The 22,990-nt window shown below is 40.8% G+C and overlaps 1 protein-coding gene across 2 annotated transcripts in view; it reads right to left on the minus strand.

Annotated features, from left to right (window-relative positions):
* Window positions 1–750: 750 nt before the first annotated feature.
* The window catches only part of Tor1aip1 (torsin 1A interacting protein 1), a 29,162-nt gene continuing 6,922 nt past the window's right edge, over window positions 751–22,990 (minus strand). Inside the window, exons 5-11 of one of the 2 annotated variants that reach the window (XM_021174234.3) lie at window positions 16,959–16,997; window positions 16,112–16,192; window positions 13,919–13,975; window positions 12,252–12,293; window positions 11,562–11,630; window positions 7,388–7,444; window positions 751–2,774 (exon numbers count right to left, since the gene is read on the minus strand). In XM_021174234.3, coding sequence (XP_021029893.1) covers window positions 1,990–2,774; window positions 7,388–7,444; window positions 11,562–11,630; window positions 12,252–12,293; window positions 13,919–13,975; window positions 16,112–16,192; window positions 16,959–16,997 — 1,130 coding nt within the window. In that variant the 3' untranslated portion in view covers window positions 751–1,989. The remainder of the gene's footprint in view (window positions 2,775–7,387; window positions 7,445–11,561; window positions 11,631–12,251; window positions 12,294–13,918; window positions 13,976–16,111; window positions 16,193–16,958; window positions 16,998–22,990) is intronic. The other variant, XM_021174243.3, reaches the window with a different exon arrangement.

The following is a 22,990-nucleotide window of genomic DNA, read 5'->3' on the forward strand; positions in this document are numbered from 1 at the left end:
TGTCTATGGAGAAGAACTCAAGGTACATCGATTAAGAGTAGAAAACAAAACAGCAGCGGACAGATGAGAATACCTAGTTATAAATGCAAAATACCCTAAAATACTCGAGCAGTAGAGACCTAGGTCCACCGTTCTTCATGTGTGGTAAGGTTCACTCTTTTGGCTTGAGGTACTCACTCAACAAAATGATCATGTGCATAGTATATCTCTGCATTTGTTATGGATCACCATTCCCAGACTTCTAGTACTCACGTACAGAGAAAATGAAGTTCTCTTCAACAGCCCAGAAGAGAACTGTTTACCAATTTTTGAAGCTATCTCTGTGTTGTGTATTGGGGGGATAATGGCTGTGGAGATGGGAGGGAGGGAGGTAGTGGGTGTGGAGACGGGGATGGGGTGGGGTGGGGGTGGGAGGAGTGGGAAGGGGGGTAGTGGGGATGGTTGTGTATTGGGGGGCAGGGAGGGGATAGTGGGTGTGGAGGCAGTACTTCATCCTATAGCCCAGGCAAGCTGGCTTGAAACTCACTATACAGCTAATAATGGCTTCTTCTTCAGCTTCCCAAGGGCTGGCATTGTAGACATGAGTTACCTGACTTTGAAATGTGTTTATACTGCTAGGGGATGGTCACCAGGAGAACACGTGACCAGCTGGTGTGGGATCTCAGGTTCAATTCCTAGTATTGGCAAAAAAGTAAAAAAATTAAGTAATAATAGTAATAATAATAATTTAAAAAATCCCAAACCATCAAGTTGAGGATGTACCAGAAACTGTATTTTCTTTAGGACAAAAACTGTCAGGTATTATCAAAGAGAATACTTTGAATTTGTCTACCTTTCAAATTGATAAGAGCTAAGTAAGGAAATACACTGCATAACATATAAGCTTAAAAAATCTTGGGAGGACCATGGCACTCTTTTTTTCCTGGGGAGTGGGGTTGAATTAGGGTCTTGACATATATATACTCCAGGCTGGCTTTCAATTCAAGATACTCCAACTGCAATGTGATGAGTGAGTGCCGAGATTACAGGCGTGTGGAATGCTGGGTACTGAATCCAGGGTATTGCACAGGCTGGGCTAAAGCTCCACCACTGAGCTTTAGCCTCATACAAGAACACAAACAGAAAGAGCAAACTGTAACAGTTAGAGGCCGTCGCCTAGGCGTGCCCGCGTGACTACCTCTCATAGGCTTCTTGTCACGTTTATGTTTCTTTTTTTAAAAAGTAAAGTTTCATTTTGAGTTTTAATTTTTTTTTTAAGACAGTGTCTTATGTAGCCCAGGGTGGCAGAAAACCCACTAACTAGATGAGGCTGGCCTTGAACTTCTGTTTCTCCTGACTCCCCTGAGACAATACTGAGATAGATCACAGGCGTGGTTTACCGCACCTAGCTTGCAACTATCTTTTTTCCCTTCTTCCTTTTCCTTCTCTATTGAACAATTTCTCTTCTTTTTCTACCTCCAAATCCCTCCTCCCCTCTCTAAAACCCAGTGAGGGAGGGGCTGGCTAAACCGCACACCCAGTTCTGTTTTTATAGGCAGCAGCTAAGGATCACACATTTAAATGGTATGAGAGAAAAAATATGGGGAATCCACAGCTACAATTAGGGAGCTGTCAGCCATTAATAAGATCACAAACACAAGTAAATCCAAAGTTAACTATAGAGCTGATTCTTTGAGAGAGGAACCTAGTCCTTCTCACTGGTCACACCACAGCAAGAATGATTCGGCCAGAATCAAGGCAGACACTCGGGAACTGCATATACTGTACACTATGCTAAATACCCTTAACATGGTTCAGAGTGGAAATAGAGAAACAATTCTCTCAAATCACAGATAGTTAGGCTGGTTAATGATTTAGTTATTCCACTTTTATGTATGAACTTTACTTCCTTTAAAAAGAAACCAGTTTTCAAAAACTGTTCCAAATTCCATCTCTGGTTACAAGGTCTCAAAACTGCTCAAACCAGAGATGGGTTTCTGCTTCTCTCCCTCATAAGCAGCTGCCTGCTTTCAGAGCGTTCTCAGGCTGCACAGGCAGCACGAGGTGGGAGATGCGGCTCCAGAGCCCACTCAGCTTGTCTGGGTCCATGTGGTTGTAGGAACTGGCCGTGCTAGAGCTGGTGAACTTGACTTTAAGGAAATCCCTCACTTTCTCTTCAATTTCCTTTAGGCCTAGACTGGCTTCCAGCGTCTTCTCATCCAACAGTACAGTCAGGACGAGGGCTACATCTTTGAAGGCTGCATTTTCATGGTCACAGTATTTATAGAAGATCAAGGTTGAGCCAGCAGGCAGGGATTCGAAGCGGTGTACCACAGCTGCATTCTGGCCATTTCTAAATCCATCAGTCAGCTCCTGATCGACTTCATGCTTAACGAGGTCACTGTCCTGAGCAGCTTTACCTGCCCCGTCAATCCGGATGGCACGGACACTACGGAAGGAGGAGTAGGCGTCGGCAATTTGTTCACTCAGACACTTGAGCACTTCTGCAGCATCTTGAGCTGCAGTGAGCAACAGGATGGCAGGCTGGGGTCGAGGGAGGGAGTTATTCAGATGTTTTTCTAAGAAGGTGGTGCCTCTCTTCCACAGCTTCTCATTTTGACTCTGGTACTTAGACTGGAGTTGCTTCATCTGGTTCTGGAATTCTTGAACGGCAGTGGTTTCCACTGCAGGGGTATGAAAGAACCAAAATATTCCCACTGCAAGGGTGGCAACAAGTCCCAGCAGCCACCACTTTATCTTGACAGAAGGTTCATTTGGGTGTTGGATAGCCGCTTCTGCTCAGAAAAAAAAAAAAAAAAGGTCATACATGTCACATTTTCTTAGATTCAAGGGGGAGTGATTTCTTTTTGTGTGTATATGTATGTATGTGTGGATACAAAGGCTGAGTGTAATGGAACCTCCTAGAGTTACAGTGAATTCACCGTACTGATAGCTTCCTTTGTGGCATGCAGGCTGACAGTGTACAACTCTGGCACTGAACCTGTCCATATTACTGGAGATAATTATGTTATCGTTTCATTTACAGAATGCTTTTCCACTTCCACAGCAATTTTGTAGATCACTTCACTTACCAATAAATCCACTTCCGAAGCTTTTCCTGATTAATTACTTTAGTAAATAGAACTGCTAGGAATCTTTTGGAGCAGCAGATCTCAGGGTACAGCCTGAAGCTATCTGAAACACTACTTGGTAGGTATGGTCCCTAAAGTTGACAATAAGTCATTTTTGTTTTTTGCATGGGTGATACTTGTCCTGGTGGTGAATCAGCTAACATGGGAAATCTTCAGATGATGAGGCAGGGCTCACTGGGGACTGACTTAGCTGTCTTAGCACAGTCATTGTAGTTTTCTCTGATACCATTAGAGGTTAAAATGAATGGCAGATGCCAGGTGTTGTTAATCCCAGCACTCAGGAGGCAAGTTAAGTTTCTGTGAGTTCCAAACTAGCCAGAGCTATGCAGACAGACACTGTTTCAAACCAAAACTAAAACCAAAACCAAAAGCAACCAAACCAACAATTAGGAGAAAGGCTGGTGAGATGGCTCAGCAGGCAAAGGTGCCACTGAAACCCGTCCTTTTACCTACACACACACACACACACACACACACACACACACACACACTACATAAGTGTAGTAAAATTTAAAGGGAGAGAGAAAGAATCTGTTTCCATTAAGACTATCCTTCATGAAGTAGCTAAATGAATTTGTTACACCTTAGTCCTCGGGCTGGGGCATGCTGTAACTTGGTATAAATGTCTATGTAGTATGTGTGAGGCCCTAACACATTATCTAGCACCAAAAAACCAAACCAAACCAAACCAAAAAAAAAAAAAAAAAAAAAAAAAAAAAAACCAAAAAAACCCAAAACTAAAAACAACAATAAAAAAGACCCCACTACAAGACCTTTAACCCTCTGAGTACATATTTTCTCAATGTTGTCTGCTGTACAGCATAGACAACAGTTGTCCAAAGAAAAAGGAATTTTACAACTAAGCTGCTACTTGAATCAGCACTTTTGAAAATGAATCATTTTTACTTGAAAAATAATTAATAATCTATGATTAGTCACATTCCTGTATTTCATGAACAATGAACAAAGCACACCCGGGACTTTCAGGCAATATTTGTTGCCAGTGTAACATTCAAACTTTCATGTGAAAATTAGAATTCTGGAAATACTGCTCCTACCATTACAAAACTAATAGCTACCAATACTTAACTTTAAAAAGTGTGTGTGTGTACAACCTGTGACAGTCAGTTCTTTCCTCTACCATGTGGGTCTAGACGACTGTACTGGCTGGTTTTATGTGTCAACTTGACACAGGCTGAGTTATCACAGAGAAAGGAGCTTCATTTGGGGAAATGCCTCCATGAGATCCAGCTATGGGGTATTTTCTCAATTAGTGATCAAGGGGGAAAGGCCCCTTGTGGGTGGGACCATCTCTGGGCTGGCAGTCTTGGGTTCTATAAGAGAGCAGACTGAGCAATCCAGGGGAAGCAAGCCAGTAAGTAACATCCCTCCATGGCCTCTGCATCAGCTCCTGCTTTCTGACCTGCTTGAGTTCCAGTCCTGACTTCCTTTGGTGATGAACAGCAATGTGGAAGTGTAAGCCCAATAAATCCTTTCCTCCCCAATTTGCTTCTTGGTCATGTTTGTGCAGGAATAGAAACCTTGACTAAGACAACAACTGAACTCAGATTCAGACCTGTGCACAAAAGCCTTTACCAGCTGAGCCATCTCACCAGCCCCTTATTTTTTAACTCAGTTAATAATATTGTGTGAGTCAGGGCACTGAACTCATGCCAGGTCTCCCACTGCTCCTCACTACACAACTATCATCACTAGGACTGGGATTACAGGCAGGCATCACCACTCCTAGCAATATTTAACTCTTGAAAGATCTTGAGTTTGATAGTGACATTAACAAATGCAATCTTTTATACTGTACATAGTGTGTCAACATTCAGAAAATGCACATACCATTTGCTTTGTTTTCATGAGAGGAGGTCTCACTATGTAACCTCGACTAGTCTGAAACTCACTATATAGACCAGGCTGACTCAAACTCCTGGGTGATCCTCCTGTCTTTTCCTCCTGAGTGCTGGGATTATCCCTGGGAGCTCCCTGGCTGCATACACTGCTTCAAGGATGAAGTCTCACTCTGTAGTCGGGTATGACTACTACTTCAGATTCCCACCATACCCAGTGAAAATCTGATAGCTTAGTGAATCAGTATTTTCTAATGATTAATGCACGACACTTTATTCAAATTCTAAGAATTTAAGCAAGATGTGGTGGCTCATGCCTGTAACTTCAGCACTTGGAAGGTAGAGCCAATATCATCAAGAGTTCAAGGCCAGCTTCAGCTATGTAGTGAATTCAAGGCCAACACAGACTACATAAAAGCTTGCCTAAAATACACACACACACACACACACACACACACCTTCCCCTCCCCCCAAAAAACAGCAAAAAGGAACTACCAACTAAAACAATTCTAGAAAATGACAATGAATTTTAAGAGCAAAAATCTCACTAACAGTCCCTGGTTTCCTGTTTCAGGCCGCACTTAAGGACCTGCCGCTTATCCTGCTGTTCCATATCCTTTGCCCGCCCACTTCCGCCTCCTTCATCCTTCCTGAGCACTTAGTCTTACCCCTCTCGGTTTTCCTTCTGGTATTTTATGCTTTACCCACATTTACATTTATTTATATGTACATATGCTTAAACATATTATAATTTATACACATATACACTGATACATTGCAGGCTAGAGTCTGCATATAAGAGAACACACAGTTTCTGTCTGCGTTTGAGCCACCTTCCTTAATGCTATACTTTCCAGACACACCCACTTCCTTGAAAATTCCATAATTACACCTCCTTTACATCTGAATAAAAGTCTGTGTGTGTGTGTGTGTGTAGCACATTTTCATTACCCATTCACAGGCTGGTTCTACTTCCTTGCTGTTGTGAATAGAACAGCAGTGAACATGGATGGACACACAAGGGTCTCTGTGGCAGGACATGGAACTCTTTGGCTGTATACCCAGGGGGTATACCTGGGTCTATGGCAGCTCTGTAATTTCTGGAAACTTTTATCCTCCCATCAGAGTGAATAAGGACTCTTCCTCTCCCTACAACCTCACTAGTCTTTACTGTCAGTTATGCAATGTTAAGTTGTAAGGAAAGTCCACAATTCCATAAAAAGGTTTTGAAAATTCTTCATATCTGAATAATATTTTTAGGTATCTAAAAACAGAAGTGGGTATGAGAGTCCAAGTAAAGTTTATTAAACTAGAGATTAATGTCTAGGTAAATATGAGTAGGTTTAGTCCTCTTTTTAAAACTACTATGTGATCCTGCAACTCCACTGCTGGGTATGCATCCAAAGGGATGAATTCAGTATGTGGAGGAGACATCTGCATCTCAGGTTCACTACAGCAATGATGCAGAAGAGTCAAGCAGTGGAGACAACTCAAATGTCCATCAACTGATGAGTAGATAGGGACAATCATCCATAAAAAAGAATCCTGCCACCGGCAGTGGTGCAGTGGCGCACGCCTTTAATCCCAGCACTTGGGAGGCAGAGGCAGGCGAATTTCTGAGTTCAAGGCTAGCCTGGTCTACAGAGTGAGTTCTAGAACAGCCAGGGCTACACAGAGAAACCCTCTCTCGGGAAAAAAAAAAAAATCCTGTCATTTACAAATTAATTCAAACTCTTTGTAAGTATTTTTATCAGTGTAGAAAGACACAAAAATTTCAGAATCACTAATAATTGCTTAGTACTTATTATTCAAGGTAACAGGCTTTGGGAATAAGAAAATTCTTCAAGGCTGTATACAAGGTAAGTGTTCCAGTTTAGTTCAAATACACCTCTGTGACTTCAAAACCTGCAGCATTTGTTTCGGTCACACTATATGTTCCCTTCCTGCTAATCTGGCCTACTTCAGTGTAATGGTAAGGGTGGCTTCCTCACTAATAGACTATTAGTGCCATGTGTGTGCACAGGCCATGGTGGGTGTACGCATGCGCGTGGAGGTCGGAGTGTAACTTTGCCGAGTCGCTTCTCTCCTCCACCTTTATGTGGTTCCAGAGTCTGAACTTTGGTGCTGAGGCTCAGACAGTAAGATTTTACTCACCGAACAATCTCTCCAGCCCTACTTATCAACATTTATTTTTGGGACTATGAACAATAAAGTCAAGAGGAAACTAGATGTTTCATATGGTTTGTCTCCACGGAATTTCCCTGCTGATATAGTATATACTTTTTCCAAAGAAGTGCTTATATGATGCTTCAAATAGCATCAAGTCATACTGCTGTCAAAAAATGTTGTAAATCCAAGCTATCAAGTTTGGCCCACATAATGATTAGACAGACTTACGTGGCCTGGAGGTTGATGGAGACTGGTTTCCAAAGTTGGATTTCTGAATGTTGTTATCTAAAATAAAAAGTAATTTCAGAAGACCATCATTTTTATGTTTTATTTGCCTATGTATTCTCATTACAGGAAAGAAAATGCAGGGGTCAAGCAGAGGTGGTAGGTGAAGCAGAGTCTCCAAACGCCTGCTACACTGATGCCCCTCACAGTTCATTACAGCAACACTAACCAAGTACAGAGGGAACCCTTACATACTCAGTGTAGAGAGAAAGCCTTGCAGCTGTGTTAGGAACAAAGATAAGAGGGCAAAAAACCATGCACACCCTAATAGAAGCCTGAAATAATCTGGAAAATGACTATTTACAAAACTGCTACCTGTGAAGATATTGTAAGAAAGAGGAAAATGTAGATTATGGATTACTAAATTACATGGAATAAGAATTTCCATTTAAAATGCAATCTTAAATCATTATTTTCTATCTTAGAATGACTGAAATAGTTTCTGTAGGATTCTGGCCATTAAATTCTTAATTAATATTTTTAAAATCTTATAAAACAAAACAAAACAAAACAAAAACTGTATCAAGAGACAGAGAGGCCCAACAACTTTACTGGTACGGCCTCCCTCTGCGGTCACATCCGTCTACCACCCGCCTGCAGTAACTCTGGGATGGACAACTCTGAACAGATAGATGCTCTTCCTTGTGCTTGAGAAACCCTGGGCTAGATCACAGGAATAAAGTTAGAGCTGCTAAGATACAGAAATTGCCTTGAGTCATATGACCAGAAAACAGAAACAAAACTGAAACACTCAACAACCAAGCAAGACAAAGTGACATCATGCTAACTCTAAGAGCCGATTCTTTGGGTTACCAATTCTGCTCATGAAACTTTATTAGAAACATTTAAATTATGCCATAGGTTACAAATGCACTATTAAAAACAAAATACTAAAAAGGTCCCCAATATATCAGATGCTCATCTTAAAGACCTCATTACATAATTACAAAGATAAATGGGATATGGCAGTTCTGTGATGTTTTACTCTTTATGATGGATATGACTAATAAGTATTACATATGTGTTGTACACACTATGTATGTAATCCATAGATCATAAACATACTTTGAAGACTGCTATGTATAAACTGCTGAGGTATTCTCTCTTCCTTACTAAATCACTAAAAGCAGTAAGAGAAACATGGAAATCTATAGAGATTTTCAAGTCCAAAGTTATAGCAGCAGTTACTCCATAAAAGTCAAGAGTGCAGGGTCGTGAATCTGCCAGTTATTGATTTTCACATGATATACGTAAGTATTAACAATTATGTGGCTGGGCGGTGGTGGAGCACACCTTTAATCCCAGCACTCGGGAGGCAGAGGCAGGGGGATTTCTGAGTTCGAGGCCAGCCTGGTCTACAAAGTGAGTTCCAGTACAGCCAGTGCTACACAGAGAAACCCTGTCTCAAACAAAACAAAACATGAGAGAGAACAGCTCAGGCTTGATGGTGTACAACTAAGATCAAGCACTCAGAGGTGGCACAAAAATAAGGAGAAGTCTAGAGCTGGCTATGTGAGATCCTGTCCAAAACCCAAAGCAGTAGCAACCAGAAGCTAAACAAAATACCCGGGACAGAAGTTTAAACAACTATCTTGGACTGAAGAGTAATTATGTAAAGGCTATTACAAAATCACCACTGGTGTCTTTCACTGTTACAAATATTTTCATCCTTGCCATTGTTCTGTACTAAACAAAACTTTGTTAATGGACTAGTAATCTTTCTTTCCTTGGTCTAGATATGTAGCCCAGGGTGTTTTCAAACCTCCTGTCTAGGCAGCCCAATTATAGGTGTGCACTACTATACTCAACTGGATGCATGCACATTTCTTGCATGCCATTTTTCTACAGCACTCTCAAAGTCCAGTACAATACCTAGGTACGGTAATTACAAGTACTTAACTCCAAATTCTAAAACTTAACTACAAATTTGGTGTCAAAAAACAAAAAAACAAAACAAAAACAATGCTAAGCCAGTCATGGTGACTTAATTTCAGGCCAGCCAGGGCTATACAGTTGAGACCCTCTCTCACGAATAACGGCAGCAGCAGTTTCCTTTCGCAATGAGCAATGTCTTAGAGAAAATAAAAAGGGTTTTGAGAGATATCACTGAGGTAAAGATAGCAGAGACTGCTCTTCCAGAGGACAAGAGTCCAAATCTCCCATCAGGGAGTTCATAGCTCTAGCTCCACAGGATCTGTCACCCTCTTCTAACCTCTGAAGGTACTATACTTGTGTGCAAATACAGCACACACACTTCAGTCTCGAGCTCAAGTGACAGCTCAGCAGTTAAGGGTACTTGGTACTTTTTACAGAGGACCTGAGTTCAGTTCCTGAGATCTAATGTCTGTAACTCCAGCTCCGAGAGAACCAAAGCCCTCTTCCAGCTCATGGATAAGCATGCACATGCGCGCGCGCGCGCACACACATACACACACACACACACACATACACACACACACACACACACACACACACACACAAAATAAATTTAATCTAAAAAAAGTTTAAAAATCTTCTCTGGTATTAATGTGTATAATTTTTTTTCTTTGCTATTTATTTCCTGGAATACAGTATTATAAACTAAGAAATACCCCAAGAAGCTCTGAATTTTCCATGGTAATAGAGACTACCATTACTGCATTTTCTACTTTCAAGTGCTACCTCTTAGATTTTAATTTTCAATCAGGAGGCAGAGGCAGGTGGAGCTCTCTGAGTTAAGGTCAGTTTGGTCTACATAGTGAATTCCAGGATAGTCACGTGTACACAGAGAGATTCTGTCTCTCAAATTTAAAAGGAAAAAAAAAGGTTTTTCATTAATTCTAATAATCTGAATAATTAGTATTTGGTTTCCTAAGTATAAGAGGCAATGAAAAACAAATTTTAAGAGGAAATGCTTTTCTTTTCTTTTTTTGTTTGTTTGTTTTTTCTTTTGGTTTTTCGAGACAGGGTTTCTCTGTGTAGCCCTGGCTGTCCTGCAACACACTTTGTAGACCAGGCTGGCCTCGAACTCAGAAATTCACCTCCCAAGTGCTGGGGATTAAAGGCGTGTGCCACCACGCCTGGCAGGAAATGCTTTTCTACTATCAAGTAGTACACACAACACTGAAAAATAATAGCCAAAAGTAAAGCAGGAGGAAAGGGTGTTTTCATTTTATGCGGCTAAATGGCTCATTTAAGAGTGGAATACAGACTCTGATGAGGAAAAGTCAACTGTAATCATTAGAGATTACCGCAATCTCTAAGTGTGTCAGTCCTTCCCTGAGCAACAGATAAATGTGAGGGTTTCATACAGCCTGCTGTGATAGTACACACCATTCTAAAACCCCAACTCTTGAGCAGCCGAGGCTAAAGGATGGCGTTCTAGACAATGTGGGCCGTAGTGTGAAACACTGTTCTCAGCCCCAAAACCAAATTCTGTGGTGTGGAGGGTGAAGAGCAAAGCACCATGCAGGGCAGAGAACAATGGACAGTTCACACAGCCAATACTCAATAACTGACCTGACTATTTCCTGCGTGTTTTTTGTTCATCTTGTGACTGAACCCAGTGTTTTATGCATGCTGGCCAAATGCCCCACCACCTAGTTACATCTTCAGCACTAATGTGGATGTATTTCTACAGACTGAGCTCAAAGTATGGTCATTTTGTCACATCAATTTACAGATTTATTAAAAAAGATTTATTTATTTTATGTATATGAGTGCATTCTTATTGTCTTCAGACATATCAGAAGAGGGCATCAGCCCAACAGATATTTCTTCCATTCAGTGACATTTGTGCTACCCTAAACATAATCATGAAAATACTATTTGTGAATTTTCAGCTTTTATGACATGAAATAAGGGGCAAAGAAGGCTGCAGTAGAGTGCTTATCTATATGGAGTCCACGAGAACACACACACACACACACCTGAAGTTATTAGCTGCTAGGTTGTGAGGTGTGAGGCCTGGGAACGGCCCCCACTGGTTTTTGCATGCCACTTCCTACACTGTACTGGCTGCACTGGCTGCAATCTCATCTGGGAGCAGAGCTGACCGTTAGTACTTACTGGAAGAGCTCAGTATTTGTTATATTAGATAGTCAACAAAGTACAGCAGCAAAGAGAGGGATCTACTTACATGCCATTCTATTCCTCATTCTTACAGCTTGCTCAACCCACTCCTGAGGGTTTTCCTGACATCCTGAGGCTGAAGCAAAAACATATATACACACATCATTTCGTATACTAAATTTATAACATAGTTCAACATATACAATAAATATAACAGGGAGGGGAAATGCAGGGGGGAACACATCAAAGGTAAAAGCCTCTGAAGTAAAAGATAATGTCCTGGGGTCAGACTAGTGACAACAAAAGCCTTCCCTCAGGCAGAAATAATTGCCCACCAGATAAAACTACGATGTACATCTTTACTCTGATCTAACACTGAGTTCAAAACTATCCCATTGGATTCTAATTACATTTAAGAAGGAAAGTTGGGCAGTTACCCTCCAAGTAAATTACTGCGGCTAAAACAGCCCTGAATAGAATGCCACATCAGAGTAATTACATACAGGACCATTGTGTGATGGACTTAAAAAGCTGAGGTGAAATGATTTAAAATCAAATTACAACTTTATTTATTTGGGGTTTCTCTGTGTAGCCCTGGCTGTCCTAGACCTCACTCTGTAGACCAGGCTGGTCTGGAACTCAGAAACCCTCCTGTCTTTGCTGGAATTAAAGGTGTGTGTTATCAAGTTTGGCCATGTTGGGACTTTTTATTGGCTGAACAAGGCAGGAAGAGGGCTGACTGAAACAGAGAACTTACTCAGCAGTAATGGCTGATTCTCATGAGCTGGGAAGTCCTGATCTAGAACAGAGAAAAGGAGTGAAGTCAGAGAAGCCTGGGAACAGAGACAGAAGGAGCTACCACAGCCATGTCACCTGTCTACCAGACAAAGACACCGATCCAACCCTCGGACCAGTCAAACACACAATAAATATGTATGTTTTCCCTTTTGTGTGCATGTGTATGTTGAGTGCTGGTGCCTGCAGAAGCAGGCGGTGTTAGAGCTTCTGAAGGTGGAGTCACGGGTGGTTCCGAGATGTCCACTGTGGTGCTAGGAACTGAACTCCCATCCTCTGCAAGCACATTTAACCAGAGTCATCTTCCCATCTTTTTTTTTTTTTTTTTTTTTTTGGTTTTTTGAGACAGGGTTTCTCTGTGTAGCCCCGCCCGCCCCTGCCTCCCGAGTGCTGGGATTAAAGGCGTGCGCCACCATCGCCTGGCTCATCTTCCCATCTCATTTCCCTTTTTCTAAACTAGAAACACCTAGCACTGGACAATGATAAGACGTCAGCTCTAGGATCATTACTCTGAAAATGGCTATGCTGAAGCTGTGGCTCAGTGGCAAAGCACTCCATTTGTGTGCGTGAGGCTTTCATTCTCAGCACAGAAAGGAAAAAGAAAAAGAAAAGCCCATCAACCAACTGACCAGGCTGTGGCAGTCTGATGAGATGTCCGCCATAAGTCTTGGGGCAACATTTCATACTTGGGCCCCAGTTGGCAGCACTCGTTGGGGAAGTTTAGGGGGCATGGCTTTGTTGGAGATGTGTCACTGGGGGCAGAGGTTCTGAACTTTTGTGTGTGCTCTCACAGTCTCCTGCTTGCAGTTTGAGATGCGAGCTCCCAGCAATTCCTGCTGCCATGCCTTCATTCTTGACATCATGGATTTTAACCCTTTGGAACTGTAAACTCAAATAAACTCTGCCTTCTAGAACAGTGGTTTCCAACTGTGGGTCGTAAACCCCCCAGGGATCTCATATCAGATATTTAAAAATGGGTATTTGCATGTGTGAAAATAATGGACATATATGTACACACACACATACACTTTCTCTCTCTCATATCAAATACTAAAAAAGTACTCTAGAAAATGTGTTTAAGGCTGCATCTAATAATAAAGCTCAATTAGACAGGTTCCTCTTATTGATACATAACAAAATATGGCAACTTAGATTTAATGAAATATTTTCAAAAAGGAAATGTCTCAAATCTTGAAGTTTAATTTAAAAATAGAAAAAGATGAAAATGCTATTATTCTGCTTAACCTAAGAACACATATATATTCATTGCAGATTATCCACAATAGAAATAGCATTTAAGAAAACTGTTGAACTGATGTAGAGCAATGTGATAGAATGCTTGCCTAAAAGTACTAAAAACCTGGCTCAACCTGTAGGACCCCTAAAAAGTCAAAACCAAATGCCACTCATGATCATTGTTACCTGCATCTTAAAACATTACTTCTAATATTTTGTATTCTGTCATCTCAACAACAAAGATGAAAAATTACAACGCTATAAGACTCACTACTCTATCAGTGAACAAACTAAAAGCAACCCACAACCTAGTAATATAACCAAAGACACAGCACAAACAGGCAGGACAGGGCTGGCCTCCTCCCGGCAGACCTAGGAACTTGCACTACTTACTGTGTGGCAACCCCCTCAGTGATTCTGGATGTTTACCAGCTGCTGGGGTGGCTTCATCTAAAAAACACAAAGTATCTGAAGCATCACTTTCCAGTGCTCATTTTATGGGTGAAGAATGAGTCATGAAAAGAGTGAGACAGATACACTACAGGCAATAACCTGAAGTTCAGGATTTGGTTTTAAATCCTTCTTGGCCTGCAAACTGTACCACAGACATTTTCTTTTACGTGACATGAAAGCAGAAGGAAGGATTATTTTTGCAAGGAGGAAAGGATGGAGCTGAAGTGGAGGTGTAGAAGCCAGGCGTGGTGGTGCACGCCTTTAATACCAGCACTCGGGAGGCAGAGACAAGCGGATTTCTGAGTTCAAGGCCAGCCTGGTCTACAAAGTGAGTTCCAGGATAGCCAGGGCTATACAGAGAAACCCTGTCTCGAAAAACAAAAACAAAAACAAAAACAAAACAAAACAACAACAAAAAAAGAAGACTGAGCACACGTACATTCCACCACAGATGGGGGAGGGGCTCAAGGCGACACTTCACAGAAGGACCTAATAGGCAGTTAACAGTTGCTGGGGAAGGGAAGTCATATCCTCAGTGGGGTAGCCACTGGTAAGTTGCCCTTGCCCAAATAACCACCTCCCACCCACCTCTACTCATTCAAGCAGCCCTAATTAAAGGGAAGTGGGAGCATAGACTACAAACCAAGTAGGAAGGGGACTTGTTGGGGGAAGTTTAGCAGGAGGCAAAGGGAGATGGGAGAGGATAAGGGAGGAATATGATTAAACATTACCTACCATTTGATTATGAAAGAATAAAAATATTAAATGTTTTAAGAAGGATGAGGGATGGGAGAGGGAAGTGGGGGCAGCTAAGAACAAAGTGTAAAGATGTATATGTGTGAAAAAAAAAACACTATATATGCAAGCATCTAAAAACAAAACTGTAAACTGACGATGGAATCTGGGCACCGTGGTGCAAGTCTTTAAGGCCAGCACTACTGTGGACAGGAGTGGGACTGAAGCAAGGGGATCAATAGGGTCAGCCTGTGCTATACAAGAGCTCCTCTCTAATAAGATAAACAAATTAAAAAAAAAACCTCCCCTAACAAAAAAAAAAAGGGAGAAAATCAGGGAAGGGGATATACAAATGCCAAATGCCTACAACCAGCTTTTGAGCTTTACATTTTTTAAAAATTTCTGTGGTCCTGGGAACCAATCAGGGCTTCCCACCCAAACGTGAGGCACATACTCTACCAGCAAGGTTTGTCCTCACCCCACTTATCTATTTAAGTTTTTGAGGCAGGTCTTACTGTATAGCCCCAACTGGCTTGGAACCTGCTACCTGAACCAGATTGGCTCGGAACTCTCAGAGATCGACTTGCCTCTGCCTCTCAAGTAAGTGCTAGGATTAAAAGTGTTCACCATCACAGTCAGCCCCATGAGCTTACCTTTAATGAGAAGAATGTTGATGCCTTGTTGATCATGAGAAGTACAGACATTTCCATGAGGTGGTATTTTTGTGGGACTAAGAGTTACCCGTTTATGGAGTGTGCAAATAGTTTAGCATCTTCTTAAGCTTTAAGTTTCTCTATCCAACTCTTAAAGGCAAGTTCACCTGCACAATTACAGACTGCCATACAACAAAATCCCCTGTGATATCTAACATGGTGAAGACTCTGACTTAAAGACAAAGTAATTAATTATCTAATACTACTAGAGGTTCCTAAAACTGAGCAGTACTCCTGAGTACCAATGTGATCAATTTCTCAAAATTCAAAACCAGAAATTCTTTTTTTTTTTTTTTTTTTTTTTGGTGTTTTTGAGACAGGGTTTCTCTGTGTAGCCCTGGCTGTCCTGGAACTCACTCTGTAGACCAGGCTGGCCTCGAACTCAGAAATCAGCCTGCCTCTGCCTCCTGAGTGCTGGGATTAAAGGTGTGCGCCACCACGCCCAGCTCAGAAAGTAATTCTTAAGCATAAAAATATCTTTCTACAAATACTCAAGCCAGCTAAAAGTGCTCTATTCAGCTATCTGTCACATGGCACAATGGAAGGAGTAATTATAATGGACTAAGCATATAACTCTAAAAATGATTTGTAAAAATTTTTAAAGGCTTAAAAATTACTTAAAAATTATATTTTAACTACAAGATAGCTCTGTGGGAAGAGTCACACACATATAAAGCCACATTACCTCTAGACTCAAGAGAATCGCTGGGTCTGGCCCTGAGAGTGACGTCGCTGTAAGAGCTCTCGAGATCATCTTCGGTTTCTCCTACAAGGAGGCAGACAATGCATAGCACAGTCTTTATGCTTGCGTTCAAAAGTTCCAAGTCAACACAGGCCAATGCTACAGTGCAGCCCCTGAGGGTCCAGGTCACAGCTGCTGTTTATTTACTGAGATTCCTATTTGGAATAACAAAGTTCTAAATGAGCTACAGTTGAGCTCCTGTATTTGGTTGTCTTTCAGACACATAATTATTACTTCTTAAACAAATAATGTCTAAAAACCATACACGGAGGCTTTAAAGCAGATTCCATAATGAACAGATTAATCAGGAAATACTGGGACAGTTTTAGCTTACTGGAAGAAACTACCATAAACTGACTATAATTTGAGACATGACTAATGTTGGCGAGTTAGTGACTTTTTTCATGGATAATGTACACATACAAATATTTCAATATCCAAATGACTAATTTCAAATATATTAGCTTAAAAATGAACTAAAGTTATGCTTGTATTTTCATAAACTAGTCATAAGAATTTCAAAGTGATGATTTTAATATAACAATCAAGACTAACATATGGTAGAAGTGGCAAGTGCTAGCTGTCCTTAAACCTGAACAGCTAAAGATGTTTAGAAGGATGGACAAGTGTCCCTCATCTGTTCTATCCAAACAATCCTGCTTTATCTTAGTGTGCATTGCTGTGGTTTTTGTCTTGTTTTAAGAAAAATACTTCTCTCTTAAATACTCAGTAAAATTGCTTCTAATATAAAGAAAGACAATGTATTACATGACAGTTAAGAAGAAATTACCTTCTTCGAAGAAATTGACCTGTTGGGCAGTGGTAGCTTCTAGAAGAGAAAGACATAAAAGTATGTAACATTGAAAACTAAAGCTTAGAAATAATAATAAAAAAGAGCATGTGACTAGGGAAAGTCAACACAAAGTACAAAAGGAAATGTTTTTCTCTAAGATGACTAAAGCGCTATCATTTTCCTCAGAAATAAATCTGACATAAACTCATATTACAAAGAAATGCTTTTATTAAAATTTTAAATGTCTATGTGTCTATCATGTGTGCAGAAACCACGAGTTGTTGGTTCCCCTGGCGCTGGAGTAACAGGCAGTCGTGAGACAGCACACGGGTGCTGGGACTCAGGTCATTTGTAAGAGCAGTGAACAACTTAACCACTGAGCCTTATCTCCAGCCCCAAATAAAAGGCATTTATTCAATTTTTTGAGACAAAGTCTTACTATGTATTCCTGACTAACCTAGAACTCACAATGATCCATCTGTCTCCAAAGTATTAGGATTAAAGGTGTATACCACCATGTTTTTAGTTTTTATAAAACATGTACTTAAAAACAAACACTCATTTTTACTGAAGTGTATTTGTAAAGTACCTGCAGAGGCCAGAGCTGCCTGACATGGTGCTGGAAATGAACTCAGGTCTTCAAATCCAATCTTTCAAGTTCCAGGGATTTAATTTTCTTTTTTGTTTGTTTTGAGTTTTTGAGGCAGAATTTTAAACAGCCCAGGATAACCTCAAATTTGCTACTTAGTCAAGGCTGGCTTCAAATGTCTCATCCTACTATATCCATCTCTTGAATGCTGGTATCACGGGTGTATAGAACTATGCCTGGCTATTTTTTTTTTCCTTTCATAGGTCTGTTGGTATTCTAAATATAACTTGTGTGCAGAAAACATTAAATTGCACATTGACAAATATTCCAGATTTGTACAGGTCCACAGGTTTTCCCATTCCAATTCTCTCATTTACCAGACTCTCTCGACTTCCTTCAAAAGCCTAACAAGCTGAAGGAACAAAAAGGTCCTTAGTGCACTGGTGTGACAAAGAGGAAGTATGAGCAGAAAAAACAAATTCCCTTTAGTTTCAGCAAGTGATGTACATCACTGTTCTTCAAAAATGAGGACGTTAAAGACAATCAAACATAATAACCAAACTCTAAGACCTTCAGGTCTTTCACATGGGCGTTTATGATGCTTGTGTGTTCCCCCACCACCACCTCTCTCCCTCCCTTCTTCCTCCCCTCCCACCTCAGTTCTTTGAAATGGTTTCACTGTGTAGCCCTGGCTGTCCTGGAAGTAACTCTGTAGACTAGGCTGGCTTCAAACTCAAGAGATCCACCTGCCTCTGCCAAGTGCTGGGATTAAAAGTGTGCACCCCTACCACCCAGTAGTTTGTTTTTTTCAATAATGGAAGTTACATCCAAATATAAGCATAACTGGGCAAAAATACTGACTAAAACTGTGGAAGACTAGGATGACTCAGACTTTACAGAATTGGGAGAATATTTTTTTTCAACTTTTCTCTCCATCTGCTTTCTTAACGGGCATAAAAGCTTTCAGCATCACAACAGTGTTTTCTGCCAAACCTAAGCAAAGTCAACTGAAGGCCACAAGGAGGCCCCTTGAATGGAATGGTGGTTACAGTAGAAGGCTGAAAACACAAAGCTTGCAGATTAGCCATAGGTTTCTTTCCTTTGTTACAGGGCTGAAGATTGAACCTAAAGCCTAGTACATTGCTGGGCAAAGCACTATACAGATGAGTTAACCTGCACTCCTGACTCAAGTTCCCAAACTAGACACTATCTAGACAGTAACCCCTGACTACTGAAATACTTCCTGTAGCCAGTGAGATTTGTTTCATAACAGCTTAAGTGGATTTGCCTGTCTCTAAGTTCCTTTTTGCTCTCTACCATGACATTGGATTGTTAACAGTTGCAATTCTCCAATAAACTTTGATTTGGAGAGTTGATTTTCATGTTACTCATTTTTGGCTGACAGGTGGAAGTATGATTTCAGAAAGTGATTCTAAATATTTTATTATGAATTTGGAATTTTTCACATCAATTTAACTAGGTTAATATTAGTAGAAGTTTAAAGCTCTTTTGAAAATAGTGGAAGTTATAAATTAGTATCTAAAATATACCTGTCAACATTTTTGCTAGAAAACAGAAAACCAACCACTCTGAGAAACTTGCCACCAGTACCCCGCTTCTCCCAGACAGCGAATCTAGTACACAGCACGCTGTGGTAGACCGGGTGGGTGTCCAGGACCGAGCCTTCATTTTCTTTTTCTTTAAAGTAAAATGCAAAGTTGCTGGTATGGTGCTGCACAACCAGGATTCCAGCATTCAGGAGCGGCTCAGGCAGGAGAATCCCAGTGAGTTTAAGCCAGCCTATGCTATATAGTAAGACTGCAGCTCAAAACCATTTCTCTCCTTCTCCCTCTTCCCACTGCCCCCAACCCAGGGATAGGAAAATGATTAAAATGTTATTTATATTCTGTATTAGAGGAACTGTTCCATGATTGAAAGTCTTTTTTCATCCTTTAAATGTTACTAGTTTAAACTTTTAAATCACATGTATTTCCCAAGCGCTTGTGTAATCAGGGACAAGAGGCAGCAGTTGCTCCTCTCTCCACCATGTGAGTCCCAGGGACTGAACGCAGGCTGCTACCATTGCAGCCACTGCCATTGACCCCCTCAACCACTTCACGGGCCCCTTAAGGTTTTCCTTTCTTTTTTCTCTTTGAGTGAACTCACAGATATCCTCCTGCCTCTGACTCTTCAATGCTAGGATTAAAGGCATGCACTATTATGCTCAGCTCTGAAATTTTATTTTCCAAGCGCTAAATTATTATAATATTTTACTTTTTTATATAGCAGTTTTAGTTTATATAATTACTCGGATAGCATACATGAGCCACCACATATGGCTTACTCTTTTTAAACTATTCAGTACATAGAAACACGTAGAAAAGGTTGACTTGAAAGCAGGTGTGGTGGAGCATGCTGGCACTCCCAGGATTTGGACCCAAGTCCTGGGTCAGTCTAGGTGATAAAAGTTGTGTCACAAAATAAAAGGATAAAATGACTTTTTAATTTAGTCATAGCTTTCTTTTCAGTTTTTTATGACAGGGTCTGCCTATATAACCCAAACTGTCTGCAAACTCACAATTCTGTCTTTTCTTCCCTTGATTACAAGCAGGGGCCATCAACACAGGCTTCTTTTTCATTAAAGAACCAAACCAAACCAGCAACAACAAAAATACAAACACTTTGAAAATTGTTTATATACTGTCTGGTCCAAATATCTTTTCTTTAATTCTACTAACATAATATCCTTAAACCTGTATCAACAACATTCAAGCCTTGATTGATAATTGGTGATACAAGGCTAACTTCATTTCATCATTTGAAAAGAGCCAGGTCTGGGCTGGCAAGACGGCTCGACTGCCACCAAGCACTAAAACTGACTTCCTTTCCCATGATCTGTATAGTCGAAGAAGGAAAAGGAATTCCACAAGTTGTTGTCCTCTAACCTCTAAACACATACATGCTCTCGCGCGTGCATGTACGTACACACATACACACACACACACACACACACACACACAATCCCTGATGGAATGAGAATATCATTCTACATATTATTCAAGGCCTCAAATAAAGACACAAGAGCGCTGTCACCAATTGAGGAGTTGTAACTCCTGTATCACGAGGTCTCTAAAGCCAAAATAATGACACTTGTCCACAGCAGACAGTATTAGCCAGGCTCTTCCTTGCATTTGCCTGCTATTCCTATTTCAACTTTTTTTTTTCTTCGAGACAGGGTTTCTCTGTATAGCCCTGGCTGTTCCTGGAACTCACTTTGTAGACCAGGCTGGCCTCATACACAGAAATCCGCTTGCTTCTGCCTCCCAAGTGCTGGGATTAAAGGGGTGCACCACCATCGCCCGGCTATCCTATTTCAACTTTCAATCAAATGCCTTTTCCAACTTAAAAAGCCAAACCTTTCCATGTAAAGAACTTTTCCTCCATATTCTACATACACTGTTATTTTAGCATTTATAAAAAGTTACAGTGGGGATTGGAGAGATGGCTCAGTGGTTAAGAGCATGTGGTTCAACTCCCAGCAACCACATGGTGGCTCACGACCATCCATAATGAGATCTGATGCCCTCTTCTGGTGTGTGTGAAGACAGCTACAGTGTACTTACATATAATAATAAATAAATCTTTGGGCTGGGGTGAGCAAGCCCTGGAACGAGCCAGCCCTGGAGCGAGCGAGGCCGGATCCAGCAGAGGTCCTGAGTTCAATTCCCAGCAACCACATGATGGCTCACAACCATCTGTACAGCTACAGTGTAGTGATATATATATATATATATATATATATATATATATATCACATCTTTAAAAGTTACAATGATTATTTTTCATTTGAGTCAGTAGTCCAGGCTGGCCTCAAACTCACAATCCTGACCACCCTCCTGAGTGCTGACATTCCAATGATTTCTACTGTTTTTTTCTTTTTCACTACCTAATGCATTCCTGAGATACAGAAAAGAAAAAAACTTAGACAGAGCTCTTTGAGGTCCTAGCATTGAGGTCCTAGCATTTATTTAGGTCACTGGCATAGGAAGTGGTTAAAAAGAAGTTTGTTCAAACACAGCAACGTAAGAAAAACAGTCTGAGACTAGTTCTTCCTAATAAGGTTCTAAGCATGCATGCATTCATTCATGCATTCACTTATTCATTTATTGAGGCGGGGTATGCATTCATTTATTCATTCATGCATTCACTTATTCATTCATGCATTCACTTATTCATTCATGCATTCACTTATTCATTCATGTATTCATTCACTTATTCATTTATTGAGGCGGGGTATAGGGCCTTGCTGCACTCCCACCTTTGGTCCTCCTGTATCAAGTCTCTGAAGTGCTCGGACTATTAAGTGTGTGCCTGGCTCATTTTCATCTTTGTAATGGAAACTACAAGAATCTATAGCCTAGGCTGAAGAGGCAGCTCAGTGGTTAAGAGAACTGGTAAGTTCCCAGCTCCTACATGGTGACTTACAACACACGTCACTCTGGTTCCAGGAGATCTGAGGGCTCTTCTGTTCTCCATGTCCACTAGGCATCTACCCATACACGCTGGCAATCACTCATGTGCATAAAGTAAAAATAAGTCTTAAAAAAGCATAGACAATTTCTAATGACAAATCAGCAGTGTCTATTGTGCTGCTGGAAATAAAGGCTTCCTCCTTTGATGCCACTTCCCTATTATTCAGCTTCCTCTCTTTCTTTTTAAAGACAGTTTTACTTAGTCCAAGCTGCTGGCCTAGAACTCTAATATAGCTCAGACTGGTTATGAACTTGTGGCAATCCTGTTTTACACCTCCCTCCCCCCACCAAGTGCTAAGATTACAGTCATATGCCCATGCTAAATAAATCACCCCCAGTTAAACAGAGAATTTAAGAAACTCACATGGAAGTTAGGCGTAGTGCCCAGTCTGTAATCCTGGACTTAGAAAGTGGAGTTAGGAAGATCATGAATCAAAGTCATCCTGAGCTACAGTGTTCTTGGGATAACCTGGGCTACATGCGACTATCTCAAGAAAACAACTCTCACTCCCAAAAACCAAAAAAGAAACTCTTGTAAGTAAAAGCATATCTGATGAAGTATACATTGTAAAGTTCTTCTTAGCATCCAGGAACTATATAGATCCTGAACTATAAGAATGAGCCCAGGCCTAGATTAAAAATGAGTTTAATAGAGAAAGTTAAAACTATATACTTATAGAAAAATATTAAACATTTAGTCTTAAAATTTAAAATGAATTCCAACCATATCCAACACGGGTTTATGTAAAGCTAAGATGGCTTTGATCTCCTGGTCCCCTTGCCTTCACCTTCCAGCACTAGGACTGAGGCACGAGCCAACTGGCCCAGTTAAAGCTTTTATTAAAGCCCAGATTTTATTGCTCTATTTTTCCTCATCTGTGTATATGTATGCAGGCCTGTGCACCCAT

Source organism: Mus caroli, unplaced genomic scaffold (genome assembly GCF_978045245.1).
Source record: "Mus caroli unplaced genomic scaffold, Mus_caroli_1 scaffold_1, whole genome shotgun sequence".
Lineage (NCBI taxonomy): Eukaryota > Metazoa > Chordata > Mammalia > Rodentia > Muridae > Mus > Mus caroli.